The sequence below is a fragment of the Raphanus sativus genome, chromosome 4 (genome assembly GCF_000801105.2).
Source record: "Raphanus sativus cultivar WK10039 chromosome 4, ASM80110v3, whole genome shotgun sequence".
Taxonomy (NCBI): domain Eukaryota; kingdom Viridiplantae; phylum Streptophyta; class Magnoliopsida; order Brassicales; family Brassicaceae; genus Raphanus; species Raphanus sativus.
This window is the reverse complement of record NC_079514.1, coordinates 24,084,707-24,110,250: the sequence shown is the minus strand read 5'-3', so window position 1 is coordinate 24,110,250 and position 25,544 is coordinate 24,084,707. Positions and strand designations below refer to the sequence as shown.

General features: G+C 44.8%; 2 protein-coding genes and 1 non-coding gene across 3 annotated transcripts; 1 reads left to right on the top strand and 2 right to left on the bottom strand.

Annotated features, from left to right (window-relative positions):
• Positions 1-3,782: 3,782 nt before the first annotated feature.
• Positions 3,783-4,449, bottom strand: LOC130511221 (uncharacterized). Its single transcript, XM_057008109.1, has 2 exons — positions 4,036-4,449; positions 3,783-3,830 (listed from the first exon to the last, which is right to left on the bottom strand). The coding sequence occupies exons 1-2, from the start codon at positions 4,447-4,449 to the stop codon at positions 3,783-3,785; spliced, it is 462 nt and encodes a 153-aa protein (XP_056864089.1).
• Positions 4,450-8,983: 4,534 nt separating this feature from the next.
• On the top strand, positions 8,984-23,664 carry LOC108830057 (uncharacterized). Its single transcript, XM_057008108.1, has 3 exons — positions 8,984-9,184; positions 22,213-23,418; positions 23,617-23,664. The coding sequence occupies exons 1-3, from the start codon at positions 8,984-8,986 to the stop codon at positions 23,662-23,664; spliced, it is 1,455 nt and encodes a 484-aa protein (XP_056864088.1).
• LOC130512166 (small nucleolar RNA R71) lies at positions 11,419-11,526 on the bottom strand. The gene has a single exon (XR_008945726.1). It is a non-coding gene; the product is annotated as a small nucleolar RNA R71 (small nucleolar RNA).
• Positions 23,665-25,544: the final 1,880 nt, after the last annotated feature.

The following is a 25,544-nucleotide window of genomic DNA, read 5'->3' as shown; positions in this document are numbered from 1 at the left end:
CGACTGCATAAGAATGCTCTCCCTGAGTCTGATTGTTTCGGAAGTTCCCCTTTTTATGAGGTCCTTTTGCCTCTGAAGATTCACCTTTCGAGTGATTCTGAGATTTCTTGTGTTGTTTATCCAGTGCAGCTGTCTCCTCCTCCAAAGTAACATATCTGGTGGCTTTATGAAGAGCATCATCGATAGTCGGGGGAGGATTGAGTGTTAGCTCTGACCAGAAATCCGATTTATACCACAGACCTCTTCTAACGGCCTCGATGGCGACTTGGTTGTTGGGGTTCAAGAGCTTAGTTCTTACTGCTCTGAATTTCTCGATGTAGACTCGTAGCGAGTCTCCCATTCCTTGTCTAACCTTCCAGAGGTCAGCCTCAGAGGCTTGCTTCAGGATATGGGTCGAGTACTGCTTCATGAGGTCATTAGTTAACTGATCGAAATTGTCTATCGATGCTGGTTCAAGACCAGAAAACCATTCGAGGGCTGTTCCAATCAGTTTTTCGGCGAATGTCCTGCAGTAACCTGCTTCACATTCTTCCTTCGTAAAATGGGCTTTCACGATAGCCAATCGGAAGGCTCTCAAATAGGCCTTTGGGTCGGAGGTCCCATCGTACTCGGGGATTCTGATTTTTCGGGTATCTCTTATGTAAGAGCTGGCAATTCTGTCAGTGAATGGAGTCCCACGGGTTTCTTCAATCAAGCTCTCGATTTCGGGAGCTGAGCTCGTTGCCTTATGAACTTGAGCATTCAACTTTTGGAGAGCTGCGTGAGTTCGTTCCATATATCTGCGAATGGCGTCAGGTCCCTCTAGAGGAAGGACATTTGGGTCATTATTAGGTATCTGACGAGCAGGTTCCTGACGAAATCGTGTTTGTTCATCTTCCCATGCAGCTGGTGGGCTAAATCGCTCACCGGCTCTTGGGTTATCGGTATCTGCCCTTTGATATATGTCCGTATTCGGGGTTGAACTTCTGGTTTGATGAACCAAAGCTGATGTTCTGCCCCCGGATGGGAGGGATACTCCTACTCCAGACCTAAAAATAGGTGGCGGAGGCGGCAAGCGAGTGCTCCGGGCAGCAATCTGGCTGGGCGTAGAGCTGGTTGTCGCTACGTTACTTCCCATAGCACTAGTGATGGGTGGGTTAAACGCAGGAGCTGTTCCAGCATGAGGTGTCTGGAAAGCAGATCCCCTCCCTTCCGGAACAGTGCTATCAGGAGAAAATTCTAAACGTCCTCGGGGGAACGAGGGATCGGTCAATCGATCTCGGAAGGTGACCCCCGGACCTTGACGTTGTGGTGGTTGGGTTGTAGCGTTTAGAGATCTAGTTATCTCTTCGAATCGTTGCTGCCGAAAAGCTAGCTGTTGCATTGTACGCTCGTTTTCTTGAGCTTTGTCTACTAACTGCATCATCATCTGACGAATCTCAGAAAGCTGAGCCTCCGTTTGATTCAGAGCAGTTTGTGCTGAGGATTCTCGGTGACTGGAAGCCCGGAGTTGGTTCCACCTGAGGATCTTGGGTTAGTTACTCCAGTGGCAGTCTGGCTCGTTCGAGCGCTAGCCAAAGGCTGTTGCCCAGATCGGTGGTCGCCACGTCTGGGTTAAGAGACTCCGGAGTTAAGAGACTAGAGCCTCCATCATTCGGTGAGCCATCGCTCTGAATCGGGAGGTTAGGGTCAGACGGATTCGTTGTCTGATCGGTAGGATTCATCCTCAAGTGTTTAGAGTAAGGGATTCGATTATCGTCCCCACAGACGGAGCCAATTGTGAGGGATTAAACTCACCTCCTAGATTTTAGATCAGGTTAAGATTAGGGAAAGATAACGTGGGCTGAATCCCGTAAGAACTTGTAGAATGAATGAATGATTTTATTGATGATTTTGGTAAAGAATGGTTACAAAAGGTGTTCTTTTGATGATTACAAAGATAATGAGAATGTTACAAAGACAATGAGAATGTTTCAAGAGTCTTGTGTGAATAAGGGTTGAATGAATATCCCTCTTCTTTAGTCTTCATTCTCTTTAAATAGCTTCAGGCTCCGATGGATCGTCACCAACTGGTTCCCGAGATCCCCTCCGTGATTTGAGGGATTTGTAACAGCTCCCCTTTGACCGGGTCCTGCGCCTACTTATACGTCCACGAGCTGCCTCCTTTCCGTGACCTCTCTAGTGAACATCTTTAGCTCACAGCCTCCGGCTCTGACTTAGCTGTTTTCGAGGATTTAATCTGTGATGGGCCTATCGTGACCCGTTATCATTTCTTGTTATTTACTATTAGCTAGCGGGCCATATTTTGGCCCAACAGGCCCCACGCAAATCTACTCGTATTCTCGGATTAAAAGGATATCTGGAATTGGGAGTCATGTACTAACGGGTGCGATCATACCAGGGTTTGGGTAGCACTAGTACAGTGGTCCCCACATAAATTTTGGACTTATAGCCTTTACGCAGGGCCCGAGGTGCAGACAATGTAATAGGGTTGATCAGACACGTTTCTTATATGTCGTACACCCATGTGAGTAGTCTCACTAGTGTATATAGGGTTTGCTGAGGTCTAAGATCCCTTAAGACCTGACCTAGCTAGTATGCCCCTTTAAGTACATTGGAGTTCCTATAACCCCTTTAGCCGTAACTAATAATGTATTTTATAAGCTTAGTTCGGAGACGTTATCGCATACATAGGAGTAGGAAACCAGTGTACTTAAATATATCATAATAATAGTAGTAGTATATAAAGCTTTATTCGTTGATATTACTCTAGAAGTGATAGAATTTGAGGTGCAAGGCATTCCAGCAGTTAGGTTGGACCTTGCCGTCGCTGTCTTCCAGCTTATAGGCTCCTGCCCCTTGCACCTATATTACCTTGTAGGGACCTTCCCATCCAGGAGCGAGTTATTCGGCTGATTTATCCCTTGTTTGGTCACAGACTCGCCTTAGGACCCAGTCCCCTTTCTGGAAGGTTCTGGATCTGACCTTTTTGATGTAGCTCTTGGCGACTTTCAACTGGTAGGACGTATTTCTAAGGCGGGCCGCCTCCCTCTTTTCGTCGAGTAGGTCTAGACTCAGGGACATTAGCTCGTTATTCTCCTCCTGGGAAAGGAATTCAGAAACCGTGGTCCTTACGTGCACCTCTGTGGGTATCACCACATTAGCACCATAGACAAGGGAGAAGGGAGTCTCCTGGGTAGCTGTCTTCGGGGTTGTCCGATAGGCCCATAGTACTCTGTGTAGCTCTTCAGCCCATCGCCCGTGGGCGTCTTCTAGGCGCTTCTTGAGCATGTTCACCACTGTCTTGTTAGTGGATTCGGCTTGGCCGTTAGATTGAGGGTGTCGTGGTGCTGAGTAGGAGAGCTTGATGTTCCAGTCCTTGCAGAACTTTCGGAAGTTGTAGCTTGTGAACTGGGGTCCGTTGTCTGTGACGATCTCATGGGGAGTTCCGAAGCGTGTGATCACGTTATTCCATAGGAATTTCCTGATTTGGAGATCCGTTATCTTGGCTAGTGCTTCAGCTTCCACCCACTTTGTGAAATAGTCTATCACGACTAGGAGAAAGATCTTTTGCCCTACAATGTCCATGCCCCACTTTCGGAAGGGCCAAGGAGAACTTAGCGATTTGAGGTTCTCTGGTGGAAGGTTGGAGATTGGCGCGTGCTTCTGGCATTGGCTACAGAGCTTGGCTTGTTTGAGGGAGTCCCTCGCCATGGTTGGCCAATAGTATCCAGCCCTTCTGGCTCTGAGTACCAGGCTCCGACCACTAGAGTGGGAACCACATTCTCCTTCATGCAGCTCTTTTAATATCCTGTCGGCTTCTCTAGGGGTAAGACATCGTAGATAGGGTCCTGAAAAGGATCTTCGGTATAGTTTTCCCTCAGAAAAACAATAACTTGCAGCTTGGCGCCTTATCTTCCGACTTTCGTCTCGATCTTCAGGCAAGGTGTCGGACCTTAGATAGTTGATGATTGGTGTCATCCAGGTTTCTCCATCGTCTACCACAGATACTTCTTCAGGTTCCGTCTCCTTTTCGGTTGCGGGCCATTGGAGTACCAGTAGTTGGATGCTCATATGATTTGTAGTTTCTAGGGCAGATCCTAGGTTAGCTAGAGCGTCAGCCTGGGAGTTGTGCTCCCTAGGGATCTGGGTGAGCTTACAATGTCGGAACCTGTCGAGTAGTCGCTTAGCCACGGATAGGTATCTAATGATACTCGGATATTTCGCCTGATAGTCTCCTTGGACTTGGCTTATGATCAGTTGTGAGTCGCTGAAGACCTGGATATTTTCCACCCCCATCTGTTGGGCGAGTGTCAGCCCTGCTATTAGAGCTTCATACTCAGCTTCGTTGTTCGTTGCTTTGAAGTTGCAACGTACGGCCCTTGAAGCTGATACCCCTGTGGGGGAAGTTAGGACTAGTCCCACGCCTGCGCCCCTTACGTTGTTAGATCCATCAACGTCAGTGTCCATTCGCCTTTCTCCCCTTCGCTATCACGGAGCTTTATCTCTTGTTCTAGGGCTGGAAGCATGGCAGGAGAGAATTCAGCTACGAAATCTGCGAGGACTTGCGATTTGATGGCTGTTGCAGGCCGGAAGATCACATCGTATTCCCCCAGCTCTATAGCTGATTTTGCTAGTCGTCCAGACACTTCTGGTTTATGCAGAACAGCCTTGATGGGGAAGGAGGTGACTATCACGATTTGATGAGCCTGGAAGTAAGGACGTAGCTTTCGGGCAGCGTTAACTAAGGCGAGGGCCAGCTTCTCGAGGTGACTATAGCGGGTCTCCGCGTCTAGTAAAGATTTGCTCACGTAGTAGATAGGATGCTGTTTTCTTCCTTTTTCCCTTACTAGGACCGCACTGACTGCGTGTTCCGATACCGCCAAATAGAGCAACAGGACCTCACATTCCAAGGGTTTTGAGAGGAGAGGTGGAGTAGTGAGGTAGGCCTTGAGATCGGATAGGGCTTGCCCACATTTCTTGGTCCATTGGAAGTCCTTGGGATCCTTCAAAGTTTCGAAGAAGGCATGCGATTTGTCCGATAGCTTGGAGATGAACCTACTCAAAGCAGCCATCCTTCCTGTCAGCCTTTGCACCTCCTTCACGTTGCGAGGTGAAGGTATCACCTGGATTGCTCTCACCTGCTCTGGGTTTGCTTCAATGCCCATGTGGGTGACTATGTACCCTAGGAAATTTCCAGAACTTACTCCGAACGAGCACTTTGAAGGGTTTAGCTTCATGTTGTACCTCCTGAGAGTGGTGAAGGCTTGTTGAAGGTGCGAGATATGGTCTTTGGCATCTAGGGACTTCACCAACATGTCGTCAATGTAGACTTCCATGGTCTGCCCTATCTGATCGGCGAACATCATGTTGATAAGCCTTTGGTAGGTCGAGCCGGCGTTCTTCAATCCGAAAGGCATAACCTTGTAACAGTAGATACCCCTTGAGGTCATGAATGAGGTCTTCTCTTGATCGTCAGGATGCATTAAGATCTGGTTATACCCAAAGAACGCATCCATGAAACTCATCAGCTCATGTCCAGCCGTTGCGTCGACTAGCTTGTCGATGTTAGGCAAAGGGAAAGGATCTTTAGGACAGGACTTATTAAGGTCAGTGAAATCGATGCAGACTCTCCACTTCCCATTCTTCTTCCTGACGACCACTACATTAACTAGCCATTCTGGGTATTGCACCTCTCGTATGAATCTAGCATTTAGTAGGTTCTTGACCTCTTCGTTGATTATCTCGTCCCTTTCAGGAGCGAATTTTCTTCTCTTCTGTCTGACAGGAGGATGCATCGGGTCCACCTTGAGTTGATGCATGATAACATCGGGATCAATTCCAGGCATGTCTTCATGAGACCAGGCAAAGCAATCGGAGTTGGATAGGAAATCGACCAGTCTCCTTCTCAAGCCTTCTGGAAGCTTGGAGCCTATCTTTAAGTTTCGGCTCGAGTTCCCTTCCGTGAGTGGGACCTCATCCATTTCTTCCACTTCCGGCTCTTCGGTATGTGGGGCCGGAAGCTTCTTCTGTAATTGCTATAAGACCTGAGTCTTTCCCTTAAGGGTAGTCTGATAGCAAGACCTAGCATTCTCTTGATCTCCCTTGACCACTTTGATACCCCAAGGGGTCGTGGATCCAAGGCCTTCCGAATATCACGTTGTATGATGAGGGGCAGTCGACGACCAGGAACTTCGTGGCTTGGTTTACCCCTTCGGCATACACGGGAAGTAGGACCTCTCCTAAGGTTTGTTTGAATTCTTCGCTGAAGCCTACGAGGGGAGTTGCCTTTCTGGTTAGAGCTGTAGGTTCCAAGCCCAGGTCGACGAAGGCCGGATGGAAGATTATGTTGCTGGAGCTCCCATTATCTACTAGTATTCGCTTGACCAAGAAGTTTGCTATGGTAAGTGAAATGACGAGAGCGTCATGGTGAGGGGTAAGGACCTTCTCCTGCTCCCTTGCAGTGAAACTGATCTCATCTTTTCCAAGGAGCAGGCGCTTGGGACCCTCGGCCTCTTGGCCGTTCCTGGCATTGCGAGTACTCCTCTTGGCTGCGGCACTGCTAATTCCGCTTACTTCTGATCCGCCTGTGATGACATGGATCAACCGGTCTTGCTGTGGTGGCAATGCAGGAGCTGCCTCGATAGGGAGACCGAGACCTTCTTTATTTAGAAGGTTCTTGGCTTTATCCAAGAGGAACTCCCGTAGGTAGCCTTTCTTGAGGAGCTCGACGACTTCCATCTTCAGGGCTATGCAATCCTCCGTAGTATGACCATGGTCACTATGGAACTCGCACCATCGCTTGGGGTTTCGATTAGCCTCTGCGGCTTCATCTTAGGAGGCCACTTGACTTGAGGACCCATTTGTCGTAAAACACCAATCAGTTCCGGTTTGGATATCGTAAGATGGGAGATGTCAGGCCAAGTAGATACCATCATCCCTTCGGACCTAGGCAAAGGTCGATGCTGATACCTGCCCATGTTCGGGTTACTAGTCTACCTAGCGGACCTAGAGTGAGAAGGCTCATCGCGGTCACTCCTTGTAGGCTTGGATAACTTCTGATCATACTTCGGACCGGCTTTGGCCCTACTAGCAACGTCTTCTTCCCATCTTACTTGATCCCAAGCACGAGACAGTACGTCTTCCATAATCCTGCACTTGTATTTGATCAGCTCCTTGTAGAGATCTCCCTCCGGAAGTAGACCCCTCTTAAAGGCTGAGACAGCCGTATCAGCGTTGCACTCAGGGATAGCCACCTTTGCTTGGTTGAAGCGAGCTATGTAAGAACGAAGGGGCTCATTCCTATGCTGGAGGATCTCATAGAGATCATCTTAGTTCTTCTCTAGGTCACGGCTACTAGCGAACTGCTCTACGAACATATCGCTAAGGGCTGCAAAGGATTTGATTGATTTGGTAGGCAGGTTGATATACCACTGGAGAGCAGGGCCGGTCAAGGTTGATCTGAATCATTTGCACATGGTAGCTTCCCATGCATCTCGAGGGATTGCTACTGCTAGCATACATTGCTTGTACTGAGCAATATGATTGTCGGGATCCCCAGTACCTTCATACATCTTTATGCTCGGGAAAGAAAACTTTCGCGGCATCTCCACCGAAGCAATCTCTTCCACGAAAGGTGTATCGGAGTAGGACCCCTGATTACTTCTTCGAATAGGAGAAGCTGCCCCTGGGAGCCTTTCTACCATAGATTGAATGGTGCCGAACCTTTCGGAGACCACTCTTTCTAAGTAGGCTGCTAGGGCCGGATCTGAGATTCCAGGATCATCGGGTGAATACTCTTCGTCCTCCGTATCGGAATAGCTATCCACTTGTACTCGGTTCCCATCGTTCGCGACTCCTCGGCTTTCGGGTTCGTCTTCGGTTGAGGCGGGTCGACGAGGTACTTCTTCACTATCACGCGGAGTGTAGAGTGAAGCCATGGGTCGTACCCTAGTTTGGAACCGCTTTCGCTTGTTGCTAGCTTCGCCAAGGGTGTGGTTCTCTTGTCGGAGGACAAGATTCTCCGCCTCTATGGCGTCTAGCTTCTCAGCGCTTTGATGTAGTTGCTTGGAGTGTTCTCCAAGTTGGTCTTTTAGGGTTTGAACTTCGAGGAGAAGTTAAGGACCTCCGGGTGTTGTCTCCCGAGCTTTATGAAGATCGGTAACCTGACTCTGAAGAAATTCGAGCTTATTGAGGAGCTCGATCTCTCTCGGAGTCATCTCCGTCTGGTTAGTATCGTCCTCTAGCGTCATCGTCATGTAGTTGGATCACTCCCCTCCTTCTAGCGCCAAACTGTTAGGGTATTTTTGTGTAGGATCGTTTTAGTACTACATAACACTAGAAGATTTATAAGACATAAATGTAAATCGAGGGCAAAGAGATGTTATTGAGTATAATGGTTGGGACTACAACGTATTGGTGTATAAACCCTAGTTCTATTCACCTAAACTCTAATCTCTAAGCCTCCGAAAGTCGATCCCTTATTCACGGGTTTGGGCTCCCCTTTTATAGTTGTAGATGTCGGCTTCAAGTAATAGAACTCTTCCATAATCGGAAAAATGGAACTTTTCCATTGGGTAGAAAACTTCAATTTTGCTCCAAGGGGTCGGTCCGATCTAGGGGTCGGACCCAAGACAGGGGTCGATCCCTGGTATCTTCTTGAGAAAGGGTCTGGAAGTCGAGGACCTATCCGGAAGCTGGAGAAACTTATGTCTGGATATTTTTCCCCAACACACTGTACGAAGCTGATGATGTCCCAAATTTGGATATTGATTATCACGAACCTTGCATGGGGAAAATGTATGCTTCCAAACAAGACTGCCAGATTGGCCTCGCCATCTATGCAATCAAGGAACAGTTTCATTTCAGGCAAACAAGAACCAGTAGGCATTCATTTGTGCTCAGTTGCCACGACCAGCGTTGTGATTGGAGAATACTCACAAAGGAACTAACTGCATGTGGCTATTACAGCATCAAGAAATGTCAGTTGGCCCATTCCTGAGATATGGACACACACCGACTATACAAGTGGTGTGCCACCTCTAAGGTTTTAGCACATATCTATCGCAGCAAGTACGGAGACTCGACTGCTGCACCAAAAGCTATTCAGCTTCAGCAGCTTGTACTTGAAGATCTACGTGTCTCTGCATCTTACATGAAATGCCACCGCGCCAAGGGGATTGCAATCGACATGACGCATGGTAATGTTTTCAGGTTCTTGTACTTGGATTTTACCCGTTTTTAACCATGATATACTAGTATTTTATTATATATTTAATCTGTTTTCTAGCCTGTTAGGTATGTTTTCAGGTTCAGGAGCATTTTGTGAGAAAGTGATGTTTTTGGAGCATTTTGGAGTGCAAGAGATGATACACCCGAGTTGACCATTCAAGACTAAGTCGGAAGTCAACATTGCGATTATAATCGATCGATACTCATCATGAGTTGTCGATCGATGTAGCTGAGAAGATCCGCGTACTAGAAGATTATAATCGATCGATACACATCCAGTGTTGTCGATCGATATCGAAGACAAAATGGTTTAGCCGACTACTTCACCAAGACTTCACCAAATTACGAGATTGCCCCTGACGAGTTTTTAACCTAATGGAAATGCTTAAATATTTCTGCTAAGTGTCTTTTGACGGCAACCTTCGAAAGAAGCAAGCTCTTGACAACCCTAAAAGCAGAGAGTGTGAGAGAGAGACTAGAGTTTTATTTGTTTGAGAGATTGGAGAGATTTCTCATCTCCTTTTGTATTTCTACTTTATTCTATCTATGCAATTCTTTCATCTATCTATTGTTATGAATTGCTTAGCTATGTCTGAGTAGTCTACTTGTTAGATCTAGGGTTTAAATAGGTTTGTGGGATTAGCCCCAAACTATAATTGCTAAGTTGTGATAATTATCAAATGAATTGCACCCTATGCTTGTTTTAGATTAGCTAACTAGAACATAGATCACTAGGATCTTTGATTATCTTGAATTATCCATTTGAGCTTGCTTGTCTCTTGTTGAGAAGAACGACAGTTCCTCCTTGAGACCTTGTGGTCATATCCGGCTCGCGCCTAGGCAGATCTAGAAGCCGTCGATCGATATCCCGACAGGTGAATCGATCGGCGCTGCAAAAGGTGTATCGCTCGATATCTCAAAAGGATATCGACCGACTCTTTTTCTGTGTCATCATGCGAAAGGTGTGGCCAGAGATCTAGATTATTTAACCAGTGATACTTCACTTGAGTTAAGCGGCTGAGATCTATAGTATCATGCAAGCAACTTGTTAAAGCATTTATAGAGATTATAATCTCCATTCCTGAATAGAAACCCTATGTCTAGCACTCTTTATCATATTTAAACAACCCATCATATTGTTAGTTAGAGCAACTACCTTGCTCATTTTAGGAATTGTTATTTTTATTTCTATCATATAAACCAACCTTGCCTAGGATTGATTAGTAGATTTTATTTAATTGGTTCCCTAGCTCCTCGTGATTCGATCCCTAAGTACTACAGCTGTACCTCTTATTTGAGAGAGTAAGCTCTACTGGGTAATTTGAGCACTGTCAAATTTGGCGCCGTTGCCGGGGATCTTTGATCACCATTAGATTTAATCTTATTAATCTTAGGTTTTTCTTTTACCCCCTTTCTGATTTAAAATTTTTCTTGTCTTTTCAGGTACATGCCCAGCAGTACCAGAAGCAACAGGGGAAATCAACTATTATTCTCAGAAGATCCTGCACACTTGGAACGCTCAATCCGCAAAGACCTACGCTCCGCATCGATCGACAGAACCGCAGAACCATCGACTGATACTCACGTTCAACAGTCGACCGACACTCAGACAACACCGTCGACCGATACCGTTTGCCGATCCACATCGTTCGATACTTCTAACTGTATATCGATCGACACTACTCCGCGAAGCATGGTCGCGATTGTTATTCTCATGCAGGGCGAGAATGGAAACCTGTATGACCAAGATGGTCATCTGCGTAATGCAATAGGTCAGAAGCTAGATGCTCAGGGAAACATAATCCCTGAGCCTGAAGCTGAGGCTCCAGGAGAAGCTCAAACACGATCGTTGGCAGATTATAACCGTCCAGACGAGTACTACACCAACAGATCAGCTATTTGACTTCCAGAGATTCAGAAGCCGAACTTCGAGCTCAAGCCTCAGTACTACTCTCTCGTGTCTCAGATACCTTATTCTGGACTATCACACAAGCATCCTATGGACCATCTGGAGAGGTTCGAGGATCTTATCGCTGCTATTCGTATGGATGGAGTCCCTGAGGACTACCTACTCTGCAAGCTCTTCAAATACTCACTGATTGGAGAAGCTTCGCACTGGCTCAAGCAGCTACCTACAGGATCACTGACATCCTGGGCCGACATCAAAAACGCCTTCCTGCGTAATTTCTTTGATGAGGCACGCGCTGAAGACTTAAGAAGCAAAATCGCCACTTTCGCGCAAAAGCCTAGTGAGACTTTTAAAGACGCGTGGATCAGATTCAAGTTCTTCCAGCGAGACTGTCCACACCATGGATTCAATGAAGTGCAGCTGATAAGCACTTTCTACAGAGGTATCGCCTTAAGGTATCAAATGGCTCTTGATACTGCTAGTGAGGGGAACTTCAACACTAGGAATCCAATAGAGGCTGTGAGACTTATTGAGAACCTAGCCAACAGCAGCAGTACCAAGAACACTGACTCTGACAAGAAGAAATCGGTTCCAGCCATCAGGGAAGACCAGATGAATGAAGTCAGAGCCAAGATAGACGCTTTACGTGCATTTCTAGGGCAGCCAGTCTGCTCACCTGAAGAAGGAGAGGCTAAGAAGATGATATAGAGGAAGATGTGAACTACATTGGAGGTACTGGATTTCAGAGTTACGGAAACCAGAGTGGAAACAAAAACTTTTTTGGCAGTAGTCAGAAGAGCAACTACAACCAGAGTTCACAGTATCAGAAACCCTTCACCAACACAAGGAACTACGGCAACTCAGCTTACCAAAACCCACCGCCACCCACCCAGGAGAGTAAGTTTGATGCCATGATTGATAGTGTTCTGGAAGGTCAGCAGAAGCTTACAATAGACTTCAATGGGAAGATTGATTATGTCTTCAACAATCTGACCACAAGGATAGACACCATTTGCACTCAAGTTAAGAAACTTGAGACACAGATCGTCCAGACTGAAGACTCTAACAGGAGGATTGAAACTTCTAAGGAAGTAGGGGAAGGAAATAGGAAACACCACGTCAATGCTATCATAGATTATGATTTCTGGCAAGTGGTGAAACAGGAGAAGCTACAAGAAGGAGACTTTGAAGTGGAAAGTTCACTAAGTCTCGGTGGATCACAATGGTGTCGATCGACACCAGCTAGTCCACATCGATCGACATCGACGATGTCATTTCCGGACACGATTGCAGATTGCAACGCGGTTAGGATATTGACACATGCTGAATTCACGGCTTCTCATCCATACCCACCCACCCACCCACACCTACGAAGATATCGACCGACGAGACGAGCCACTCATCGATCGACACAGAGATGAGAACCGTATCGATCGACCCTTTTCTCCACCTATCGATCGACACGCACCTCTCACATACCGAGTGCAACTACCATCGATAGACAGCAACCGAATCAATGCACTCAGACCCACACCGAAACCACAAACTAACCCTAAAATGATCACGGGTAACCCTTCAGACACTCCACCTACATCAGAGGGAACTGAAGGAAGAAGGTTAAGGAGTAGGAAGGAGAAGATTCCTAAGAACCTTAACAAGGAAGCTAATGCAAAGGAGATTGATGGTTTCACTAAGAGAGTTATCAGAATCCCACCAGAGAAACCTTTTGAGGAGGTTTACTTCACAAGCAGATTGTGGATGTTCTTCAGAGAAACAAGGGAGACTGAAACTGACATCAGGAGAAGGTTTGACAATGTCAGAGAAGATATGAGGAAAAGGATTACTTTGCCGAAGAAGTGTTATCCTGGGAAGTTTACAATACCCTGTGTGGTACAAGGGATTGAATTTCCTCATGCACTATGTGACACTGGTTCATCAGTCAGCATCTTACCAAAGGTCATGGCAGACTATCTGGGCCTGCAAATAGAGCCTTCACCAGAGATCTTTACTTTCGTGGATTACTCTCAGATAAACTCTGGAGGCTTCATCAAAGACCTGGAAGTATATATTGGTAATGCTATCATCCCTGTGGATTTTCATGTCATAGACATCAAGCTAAATTGGAACTCTTCCCTTTTACTTGGAAGAGCATTTATGGCTACAATAGGAGCCATATGTGACATGAACACCAACAGGATGTGCTTGACTATGATAGATCCAGAGATCCACTACGAACATGTCAAGCTTGGCAAACCACCAGCCAAATCACTGGTAAAGGAAGATGATACTGGTATCATAGCAGTTTGTCATTGTGAAGTCGAGTATGAGACGGAGTACTCGGGATCGATCGACAGTATTTTAACATCATCGATCGACACTTGCAAGTCAGAGGAGATCGACAACAAATATGGATCATCGATCGACAGAGACCCACCAGATGATGAACTCGATCTACCATATCACTGCTATCCAAATTTCGCCATCCCACCAGAGCCGAAAGGAAGATGATTACTCAGTAAGGAGTTGGGCAGATAGCGGATTTCATAAAAATTTTGCAGTAGACATAGCCACCTCTTCCCACAATGGAGACCACAATGAAGAACATGATGCAGACTATTGGGAAGAGAGAGCTTGGGAAAATTACTTGGAGAATGACAGATATGCAATTCGATTCCCACAATAGATCGACATCAAACGCCCACCATCGATCGATTATCTACTTCATCCAGCAAAACGACATCGTCCATCGATCGACATCGCTAGTATCATATCGATTGATATTAACCAGGACGACCTGAAGGACAAAATTGGAATTTCACCAATTAGGACAACACATGGGTATAAAAGGTTGACAACTCAAGCCACGCAAATTCAAAACTTTTCACCTTCTACCCAGCAGCTTCCAGCATTCAGAAACCTATCAATGGAGGACTGCAACAACATGTACAATTGATCCAACCGTGCAGCTAGACGTGCACCATCGATCGTCACCACCACATCCCCATCGAATGACGCCTTCACCAGAGCTCAACCTCGATCTCATGAACCTTACGATATCAGGAACGTTTCACTAACACCTGATGAATTTGGAATTTTCAGGGACACAGATGGCTATGCAAGAGCAATGGATGGAAAAGTTCTGCACATAACCAGAGAGGACATAGCAGACATCCTCCAAGTTGCTAATGGACCAGAATACCTGTTCACACAGCAACGTAGCCATCCAGACATCCTAGCTCACGTCCAGGACAACCACAACACCAACACAAGGGAGGATACAGTTCCTCAACACTTCGGTAAACCTACACATTCCCCATCGATCGACATCGTTTCAACACCATCGATAGACGGCGGATATCCCGGATAGATCGACAGACCAAGAGTCAGATCGCCCGACAGACGATTGGAGTTTGGACGACGTGCCTTCAATACTGATGGATCCAGGAGATTCAAATGGGAAGCCAAGGATGAATATGGTGTCTACAGAGATGAGTTTGGCTATGCTAGAGGAGTTGATGGTGAGATCATCCATGTTACCAAGGAGCAAGTAAAGAGAATTCTGGATAGAGCATCCATTTTTCACAGAGGTTGCTTACGCCTTCAAATACACACACGCCCTTACCATGCATACACACCACCACCAGTACCCTACAGTAGAGAGGAGATAGATGATATGGTGACTGATGTATGGAGAGCTCAGGCACACCTTGAGGCAAACATGAACACATTGGTGGAAGATAATATCCAGCCTTTGGATGTCAGTTACAAGGACTTCCAGAATGATATGGCTGAGATAAGAGTGGAGCTTGGACACATATTGACCATGCTTGAGAAAGAGGCTACGCCACCAGTATCGACCGATAGAGTACGAATACCATCGATCGACATCGGCAAGACTATATCCATGGACCGACCAGAATGTTCATCACCTAAGAATGATGAATGGGAGGTTGCTTTTATCAATACACGGATTGGAGAAGTCTACAGCCCTCTCAACAACAATGTCGAATGGTTAAGCAAGAGGATCGAACTTCTACAGAAAGAGTTGGACAGAATTCGCCAGAATGACCAAGCTAAGAATGCTACTTTTCCATCGATCGACACACATTCTTCACCGTCGATCGACAAAAGGTTCGCAGAACTGGAAGATAGGATGAAAGCGTACGTGAGGAAGCATGAAATTTTCAGTTCACCTATCCTGCGATGCCAGCACACAATGTCACGGCAGGTGGACAAGCTAGAAAGAGACATGAGCATAGTTCAAGCTTATATTGATCTTCGTGACAGAAACGAAGCATCGATCGACAGGCCTAGACCAATATCGATCGACAGCGAGCCACCACCAGCGAAGAGAGCATGCACTGCGGCAGAAGTTGATGATATCAAAGATCAGCTTTACGAAGCTATGAATTCTATGGAGGAAAGAATCATCGAAAGAAGTGATGACATTGACAACACTCTCAACGAAAGACTGACCAACCTTTGCAGAGCTACTGGTCTCTTGAAGAATGAGATACGCAGTATGCAGGGAAATCTTGAGTACCAAAGCCAACTATCAGAATCGATCGACACAGTTGATACAGAGTCGATCGACAGCGATCCCAGTGAAACGACCGACGTACAAGTTGTAGCATCGATCGATACCGCATCTTTGGCAGATCAGGATCAACAGATTCAAGACCAGCACGACAAAGACCAACATGCAGAACTACCTGAGCATTCTAGATTTGATTTCTATCAGCATCAGTTAGACACAGAGGATTTGGTCGGAAGGTTGCAAGTCATCAAAGCCGATTTAGCAAGGATATCTCCTAGATGGACAAGCCACTCATCGATCGACACAAAGAAGAGAACCGTATCGATCGACCCTTTTCTCCACCTGTCGATCGACACGCACCTCTCACATACCGAGTGCAACTACCATCGATAGACAGGAACCGAATCAATGCACTCAGACCCACACCGAACCCACAAACTAACCCTAAAATGATCACTGGTAACCCTTCAGACACTCCACCTACATCAGAGGGAACTGAAGGAAGAACGTTAAGGAGTAGGAAGGAGAAGATTCCTAAGAACCTTAAGAAGGAAGCTAATGCAAAGGAGATTGATGGTTTCACTAAGAGAGTTATCAGAATCCCACCAGAGAAACCTTTTGAGGAGGTTTACTTCACAAGCAGATTGTGGATGTTCTTCAGAGAAACAAGGGAGACTGAAACTGACATCAGGAGAAGGTTTGACAATGTCAGAGAAGATATGAGGAAAAGGATTACTTTGCCGAAGAAGAGTGATCCTGGGAAGTTTGCAATACCCTGTGTGGTACAAGGGATTGAATTTCCTCATGCACTATGTGACACTGGTTCATCAGTCAGCATCTTACCAAAGGTCATGGCAGACTATCTGGGCCTGCAAGTAGAGCCTTCACCAGAGATCTTTACTTTCGTGGATTACTCTCAGATAAACTCTGGAGGCTTCATCAAAGACCTGGAAGTATATATTGGTAATGCTATCGTCCCTGTGGATTTTCATGTCCTAGACATCAAGCTAAATTAGAACTCTTCCCTTTTACTTGGAAGAGCATTTATGGCTACAGTAGGAGCCATATGTGACATGAACACCAACAGGATGTGCTTGACTATGATAGATCCAGAGATCCACTATGACCCTGTCAAGCTTGGCAAACCACCAGCCAAATCAGTGGTAAAGGAAGCTGATACTGGTATCATAGCAGTTTGTCATTGTGAAGTCGAGTATGAGACAGAGTACTCGGGATCGATCGACAGTACTTTAACATCATCGATCGACACTTGCAAGTCAGAGGGGATCGACAACAAATATGGATCATCGATCGATAGAGACCCACCAGATGATGAACTCAATCTACCAGATCATTGCTATCCGAATTTCGCCATCCCACCCAGCCGAAAGGAAGATGATTACTCAGTAAGGAGTTGGGCAGATAGCGGATTTCATGAAAGTTTTGCAGTAGACATAGCCACCTCTTCCCACAATGGAGACCACATTGAAGAACGTGATGCAAACTATTGGGAAGAGAGAGCTTGGGAAAATTACTTGGAGAATGACAGATATGCAATTCGATTCCCACAATCTCGATCGACATCAAACGCCCACCATCTATCGATTATCTACTTCATCCAGCAAAACGACATCGTCCATCGATCGACATCGCTAGTATCATATCGATCGATATTAACCAGGACGACCTGAAGGACAAAGTCGGAATTTCACCGATTAGGACAACACATGGGTATAAAAGGTTGACAACTCAAGCCACGCAAATTCAAAACTTTTCACCTTCTACCCAGCAGCTTCCAGCATTCAGAAACCTATCAATGGAGGATTGCAACAACATGTACAATCGATCCAACCGTGCAGCTAGACGTGTACCATCGATCGCCACCACCACATCCCCATCGATCGACGCCTTCACCAGAGCTCAACCTCGATCTCATGAACCTTACGATATCAGGAACGTTTCACTAACACCTGATGAATTTGGAATTTTCAGGGACACAGATGGCTATGCAAGAGCAATGGATGGAAGAGTTATGCACATAACCAGAGAGGACATAGCAGACATCCTCCAAGTTGCTAATGGACCAGAATACCTGTTCACACAGCAACGTAGCCATCCAGACATCCTAGCTCACGTCCAGGACAACCACAACACCAACACAAGGGAGGATACAGTTCCTCAACACTTCGGTCAACCTAGACATTCCCCATCGATCGACATCGTTTCAACACCATCGATCGACGACGAATATCCCGGATCGATCGACAGACCAAGAGTCAGATCGCCCGACAGACGATTTGAGTTTGGACGACGTGCCTTCAATACTGATGGATCCAGGAGATTCAAATGGGAAGCCAAGGATGAATATGGTGTCTACAGAGATGAGTTTGGCTATGCTAGAGGAGTTGATGGTGAGATCATCCATGTTACCAAGGAGCAAGTAAAGAGAATTCTGGATAGAGCATCCCTTTTTCACAGAGGTTGCTTACGCCTTCCAATACACACACGCCCTTACCATGCATACACACCACCACCAGTACCCTACAGTAGAGAGGATCGAACTTCTACAGAAAGAAGTTATGGTGACTGATGTATGGAGAGCTCAGGCACACCTTGAGGCAAACATGAACACAATGGTGGAAGATACTATCCAGCCTTTGGATGTCAGTTACAAGGACTTCCAGAATGATATGGCTGAGATAAGAGTGGAGCTTGGACACATATTGACCATGCTTGAGAAAGAGGCTACGCCACCAGTATCGACCGACAGAGTACGAATACCATCGATCGACATCGGCAAGACTACATCCATGGACCGACCAGAATGTTCATCACCTAAGAATGATGAATGGGAGGTTGCTTACATCAATACACGGATTGGAGAAGTCTACAGCCCTCTCAACAACAATGTCGAATGGTTAAGCAATAGGATCGAACTTCTACAGAAAGAGTTGGACAGAATTCGCCAGAATGACCAAGCTAAGAATGCTACTTTTCCATCGATCGACACACATTCTTCACCGTCGATCGACAAAAGGTTCGCAGAACTGGAAGATAGGATGAAAGCGTACGTGAGGAAGCATGAAATTTTCAGTTCACCTATCCTGCGATGCCAGCACACAATGTCACGGCAGCTGGACAAGCTAGAAAGAGACATGAGCATAGTTCAAGCTTATATTGATCTTCGTGACAGAAACGAAGCATCGATCGACAGGCCTAGACCAATATCGATCGACAGCGAGCCACCACCAGCGAAGAGAGCATGCACTGCGGCAGAAGTTGATGATATCAAAGATCAGCTTTACGAAGCTATGAATTCTATGGAGGAAAGACTCATCAAAAGAAGTGATGACATTGACAACACTCTCAACGAAAGACTGACCAACCTTTGCAGAGCAACTAGTCTCTTGAAGAATGAGATACGCAGTATGCAGGGAAATCTTGAGTACCAAAGCCAACGATCAGAATCGATCGACACAGTTGATACAGAGTCGATCGACAGCGATCCCAGTGAAACGACCGACGTACAAGTTGTAGCATCGATCGATACCGCATCTTTGGCAGATCAGGATCAACAGATTCAAGACCAGCACGACAAAGACCAACATGCAGAACTACCTGAGCATTCTAGATTTGATTTCTATCAGCATCAGTTAGACACAGAGGATTTGGTCAGAAGGTTGCAAGTCATCAAAGCCGATTTAGCAAGGATATCTCCTAGATGGACAAGATCAGATGATGCCACAAGAAGCTTCACTGCTGCTGAGTCCAAAGATGAAGGAAATGTTTTCCCACCAGCAAACAACAACCCCCACTGCACCCCATGAGTCCCTCACCTACCACAGTCAAGGTAAATGACTATAACAAAGCGCTGAGTGGGAGGCAACCCACTATTAGGTTTTCTTTTATTTATTTTATTTTATTTTTCATTTTTGCTTTTATTTTTTTCGGATTTATTTTGCAGTTTTTATTAGATCCAAGTAGAATGATAATTCCATCGACCGACATTCACCATTCATATCGCTCGACACCACACAACCATTACTAACGATCGACGTATACCACTACGAATCGATCGACATCTTGTCGATCAGGTTTATTCATTCTAACTTGTTATATTTATTAATTATGTTTTATTTTATTTACCTCACCACCGGCTGTGTTATACTGGGACAGTGTAATTTAAGTTTGGGGGGGAGTTTACTAATATGTGTTTTTATTATGGATTTTATTCAAATTGTTTTTCAAAATTATTTTTCGTATAAGTATTAAATAGGAACATTGATATAGATTTATATTTGATTGTCTGACCACTCTTTAGCACCATTCTAGATTACTGATTGCAGATAGTACTAAAGATGCTAAAGTGGAACAACCTGTCACCTATATTCGCTAGCTAAGATTGTTTGAAGGAACCAAAGCTGACCTCCAACGCTAATACTGACTTATTTGCTTGTCTTGGGGCTTGGAAATCACTGGATTGGAATCCTCCTACAAGTCTGGAAGGTAAAAAGTCTGTGTGTTTCTGGTTCCCTTCCTTCTCTCTCTCTTCGGCATCTCGAGATCTAAGTTTATGTTATAAAATATTGAAATGATTTCTTGAGAGGCAGAGGGGTAGGAGTGATTCCTGCGACCCCAGTATTCTAAATCTCAAGGATGATCACACATTGTGGAAACGAGGGATAGGTTGAGTACCGAACCCCATTATTCGCTACACTTTGCCAAAACAAATGTACGAGTTACAATGCAAATGTCAATGAGATGGACTAGATGACCTATGTGGCATCGGAACCTGTTGAAATTGAAACTAATAAGAGATTCAGAGAAGAGAGAAGAGGGGAGAAAGGGATCAGAGAAGACTACCTGTGTGTTCAGATACTTGTTTGAGTTGAATCCATGTGTCCTTTGATCGATACTCCCAAGGTAAAGCCTGCACTTTTATTTTATGTTAAGAAATGAGGTTAGTAGAGGGGAATGTCAGATGAGATTTGCTAAGTTGTTGATTAGATGAGTTTGGTTGCTAAGCTAGGATAAAGCATGATGAACTTCTGTGATTAGGATGTTTAGACATGAATTGCAAACTCATAGAGTGATGATTTCAATATATTGAATCTTTGAGTTCCTGCTATTTTCAAACCTTGTCCAAAGACTACTGTTTTTGCTTGAGGACAAGCAAAGGAGTAAGTCTGGGGGAGTTGATGTACCATGGATTTTACCCGTTTTTAACCATGGTATACTAGTATTTTATTATATATTTAATCTGTTTTCTAGCCTGTTAGGTATGTTTTCAGGTTCAGGAGCATTTTGTGAGAAAGTGATATTTTTGGAGCATTTTGGAGTGCAAGATATGATACACCCGAGTTGACCATTCAAGACTAAGTCGGAAGTCAACATTGCGATTATAATCGATCGATACTCATCCTGGTTGTCGATCGATGTACCTGAGAAGATCCGTGTACTAGAAGATTATAATCGATCGATACACATCAAGTGTTGTCGATCGATATCGAAGACGAAATGGTTTAGCCGACTACTTCACCAAGACTTCACCAAATTACGAGATTGCTCCTGACGAGTTTTTAACCTAATGGAAATGCTTATATATTCCTGCTAAGTTTCTTTTGACGGCAACCTTCGAAAGAAGCAAGCTCTTGACAACCCTAAAAGCAGAGAGTGTGAGAGAGAGACTAGAGTTTTATTTTTTTGATAGATTGGAGAGATTTCTCATCTCCTTTTGTATTTCTACTTTATTCTATCTATGCAATTCTTTCATCTATCTATTGTTATGAATTGCTTAGTTATGTCTGAGTAGTCTACTTGTTAGATCTAGGGTTCAAATAGGTTTGTGGGATTAGCCCCAAACTATAATTGCTAAGTTGTGATACTCATCAAATGGATTGCACCCTATGCTTGTTTTAGATTAGCTAACTAGAACATAGATCACTAGGATCTTTGATTATCTTGAATTATCCATTTGAGCTTGCTTGTCTCCCGTTGAGAAGAACGACAGTTCCTCCTTGAGACCTTGTGGTCATATTCGGCTCGCGCCTAGGCAGATCTAGAAGCCGTCGATCGATATCCCGACAGGTGAATCGATCGGCGCTGCGAAAGGTGTATCGCTCGATATCTCAAAAGGATATCGACCGACTCTTTTTCTGTGTCATCATGCGAAAGGTGTGGCCAGAGATCTAGATTATTTAACCAGTGATACTTCCTTGATTTAAGCGGCTGAGATCTATAGTATCATGCAAGCAACTTGTTAAAGCATTTATAGAGATTATAATCTCCATTCCTGAATAGAAACCCTATGTCTAGCACTCTTTATCATATTTAAACAACCCATCATATTGTTAGTTAGAGCAACTACCTTGCTCATTTTAGGAATTGTTATTTTTATTTCTATCATATAAACCAACCTTGCCTAGGATTGATTAGTACATTTTATTTAATTGGTTCCCTAGCTCCTCGTGATTCGATCCCTAAGTACTACAGTTGTACCTCTTATTTGAGAGAGTAAGCTTTACTGGGTAATTTGAGCACTATCAGTAATGCATAGGACTCTTACCTCAACATTGCTGACTACTTTGAGAGGCTGAAAGCAACAAACCCTGGAACGATCACTTGTGTCGAAACCGAGGTTGATGAAAACGGCGACACATGTTTTCGGTACGCTTTTCTTGCCTTTGGAGCTTCAATTCAAGGTTTCCGGCGTCTACGTCCCGCTTTGATCATTGATGGCACTCACCTATCAGGGAAATACAAAGGTGTACTCCTTACTGCCAGTGGACAAGATGGCAACTTCCAAGTATTCTCTCTTGCCTTTGCTCTTGTTGACGGAGAAACCGAAGAGGCTTGGACATGGTTCCTCACCAAGGTGGAAAGGATCATAGCTGATTCGAACACACTGACCATAATCTCTGATCGACATGTCTCCATTGTCAAAGCCATCAGTCAGACTTTCCCTAAGGCACACCACGGAGCCTGCATTGTTCACATCATGAGGAACGTTGTATCCCGGTACAAAAGCAAGGGACTCGCTAAGATGGTTTGTGAGGCTGCTTTCCAGTTCCGACGTTCGGATTTTGATAAGAAGTTTGACAGGATCAAGATCACAAATGCAGCCTGCTTCAAATACCTTGAAGACATCGGCACTGCAAAATGGACGCGCACCTACTTCCAGGGTAACCGCTTCTATCTAATGACCAGCAACATTGCAGAGCAGCTTAACAATGCTATCTCCAAGTTCCGAGCTTCTCCAATTGTCGAAATGTTTATTTTCATACAGCGCATGCTCACAAGGTGGTTCTCAGCTAGGATGACCAAATCCGCCAAACACAGGGGTATCTGCACACCAGAGGTTGATAAGGTCATTCAGACACACATCAAACTCACCAAAGGCAGCAAGATAAATCCATCTAAAGACTGGAGCTTCTCTGTCAGGGGCCTTTTCGGACATGGCAACACGGTCCATCTCGATACAAAGTGCTGCATATGTCAAGTGTTCCAGAAGCTCAAGATACCTTGCGGACACGCTCTTCTGGCAGCGGATTCAGTCGGTCTACCTTACAACCAATTGGTTGGTGATTACTACAAGACACAGCACTGGGTACACACCTACGCCGGAGTTATTTATCCTGAGGTCGATCCTGGCGAGATTGCAATCCCTCCTGCCATAGCTGATCTTACAATTTACCCTCCTAAAACCCGCCGCCCTTCTGGACGCCCCCGAGATGGTCGCATCCCCTCTACTGGAGAAATACCGGTAACACATCTACTATTAAATTTTTCAAATGTTTCACTTCTCCAGTTTTGGTTCTGCCTACTTACACTTATGGAAATTTAAAACAGCCAGGCAAGAAAACAAAGACCACACAAAACAGGTGTGGATGTTGTGGTGGCATAAGACACAATCGCACTCGCTGTGTTGTACCTCTCTGACATCGGTGAATCTTATATCCAGGCGATGTCTCTTTTGGATAGCGAATTCACCACGGTTCAGCTTATCTAGCCACTACTAATCTCTTTTTGTTGTTTGCATGGCTACTTTTAAAAACATGTTTTTAATATCTACCTTTTGGCTGAACCAAACGCTTGTGTGTTGTTAAATTATCTATGTATCGCCATTCTATCAGGATCTACGACCCTCTAACAAAACAAGTGCATATGTACCCCGGCAATAAACAAGTACATATGTACCCCGTCCTCCCCTTCTGTTTTCCGTACACATACACAATCAAACTTGTTCGTCCATAAGTACAACCTATCTATTCCTTTCCACTGCACTCTGTTTGGTTTCATTAAAATCAAGTGATCACACGGTTTCTGCTAACCGGACAAAACCACAATTATTCGATTCGGATTGTCTCATTAAAACGGCGCCGTATTTAGCATCTCTAAAAAAAATGGACAAGAGGATATTAACCCGATTTTAGGGTTCCCATTCCCAGAATTCTCATCTTCGCAGAATGGCCGACACAGTTAGGGGGTTCCCAACCCACTGTCGTTGTGGCGCACGCGTTGCAAGACACACTGCCAAAACCAGGAAGAACCCTGGTCGTCTCTTCCACAGCTGCCCCTACGGCGACGAGGTAAGTCCCTAATCAACTATCTTACCTACAACAGCCTCGTTCTCCCTAATATCTTATCAAATCGTCCGTGTACTGACAGAACAATCCCGACCACCTATTCAAATGGACTGACTTATCGATGGTAGAGGAAATTGAGGATCTCAAGGTACGTGTCAAGATTTTAGAAAATATTTCCTTCTCAGACAACAACGAATTCCTGCAAGCCTCTGAACAAGAAACCCTCACATCAATCAGCACTCCCCGCACCTACCAGGACCAGAATCTCCCAGAGGAAATCCAAACCTTCAAAAAAGACTTAAGCAATCTCAACACTGAACTTAGGAGCTTCAAGAATATTGTTGCCTGTCTTATTGTTTGTTTTTGTCTACAAGTTCTTGGTTTAGCAAGCCAGAGCTCATTCTGTAATTGTTGATTACATAAATAACTGTCTCTGTACTTGTTGTTCTTCAAATCTTATCTAGTTGCTGACTCTGAAACTTTCGGTCCCCTGTAATTTCCACCTCTTTTTACCAGAGGCTAGTGTCAAAGGCTGATTCAAATACATACCATTCCTGGTAAAACTACACCCATGATGCCTAAGTTCTCTTAAACCACCTGAGAAATATAACCATCACTTGTCCACCGTTAACGAAGTACACAAAATCTCAGCAAAAGTTGTATCCATCCAAACAACTATGTTCTCCTCCTTACACAAATTCAAACCAAGAAGCACAAAAACAAAAACACAAAATGCAAACAGAAGTGCAACAAAAAACACATAGCTTCGTTTCAGTTAAACATCATCGTCAGTGCCTTTATAGGCTACATACATATCATACCGTTCAAAAGAAAAAGGAACTTCAATAACCGATTAACATCATCCTAAAATCCTTCCCACCATTACATATAATTGATAGTGCTCAAATTACCCAGTAGAGCTTACTCTCTCAAATAAGAGGTACAGTTGTAGTACTTAGGGATCGAATCACGAGGAGCTAGGTGATATACCATGGATTTCACCCGTTTTCTACCATGGTATACTAGTATTTTATTATATAACTAATGTGTTTTCTAGCCTGTTATTATACAACATTGTGATAAGAATCGATCGATACTCATCCTGAGTTGTCGATCGATGTAGCTGAGAAGATCCGCATACTAGAAGATTATAATCGATCGATACACATATTGTGTTGTCGATCGATATCGAGGACGAAATGGTTTAGCCGACTACTTCACCAAGACTTCACCAAATTACGAGATTATCCCTGACGAGTTTTTAACCTAATGGAAATGCTTAAATATTCCTGCTAAGTGTTTT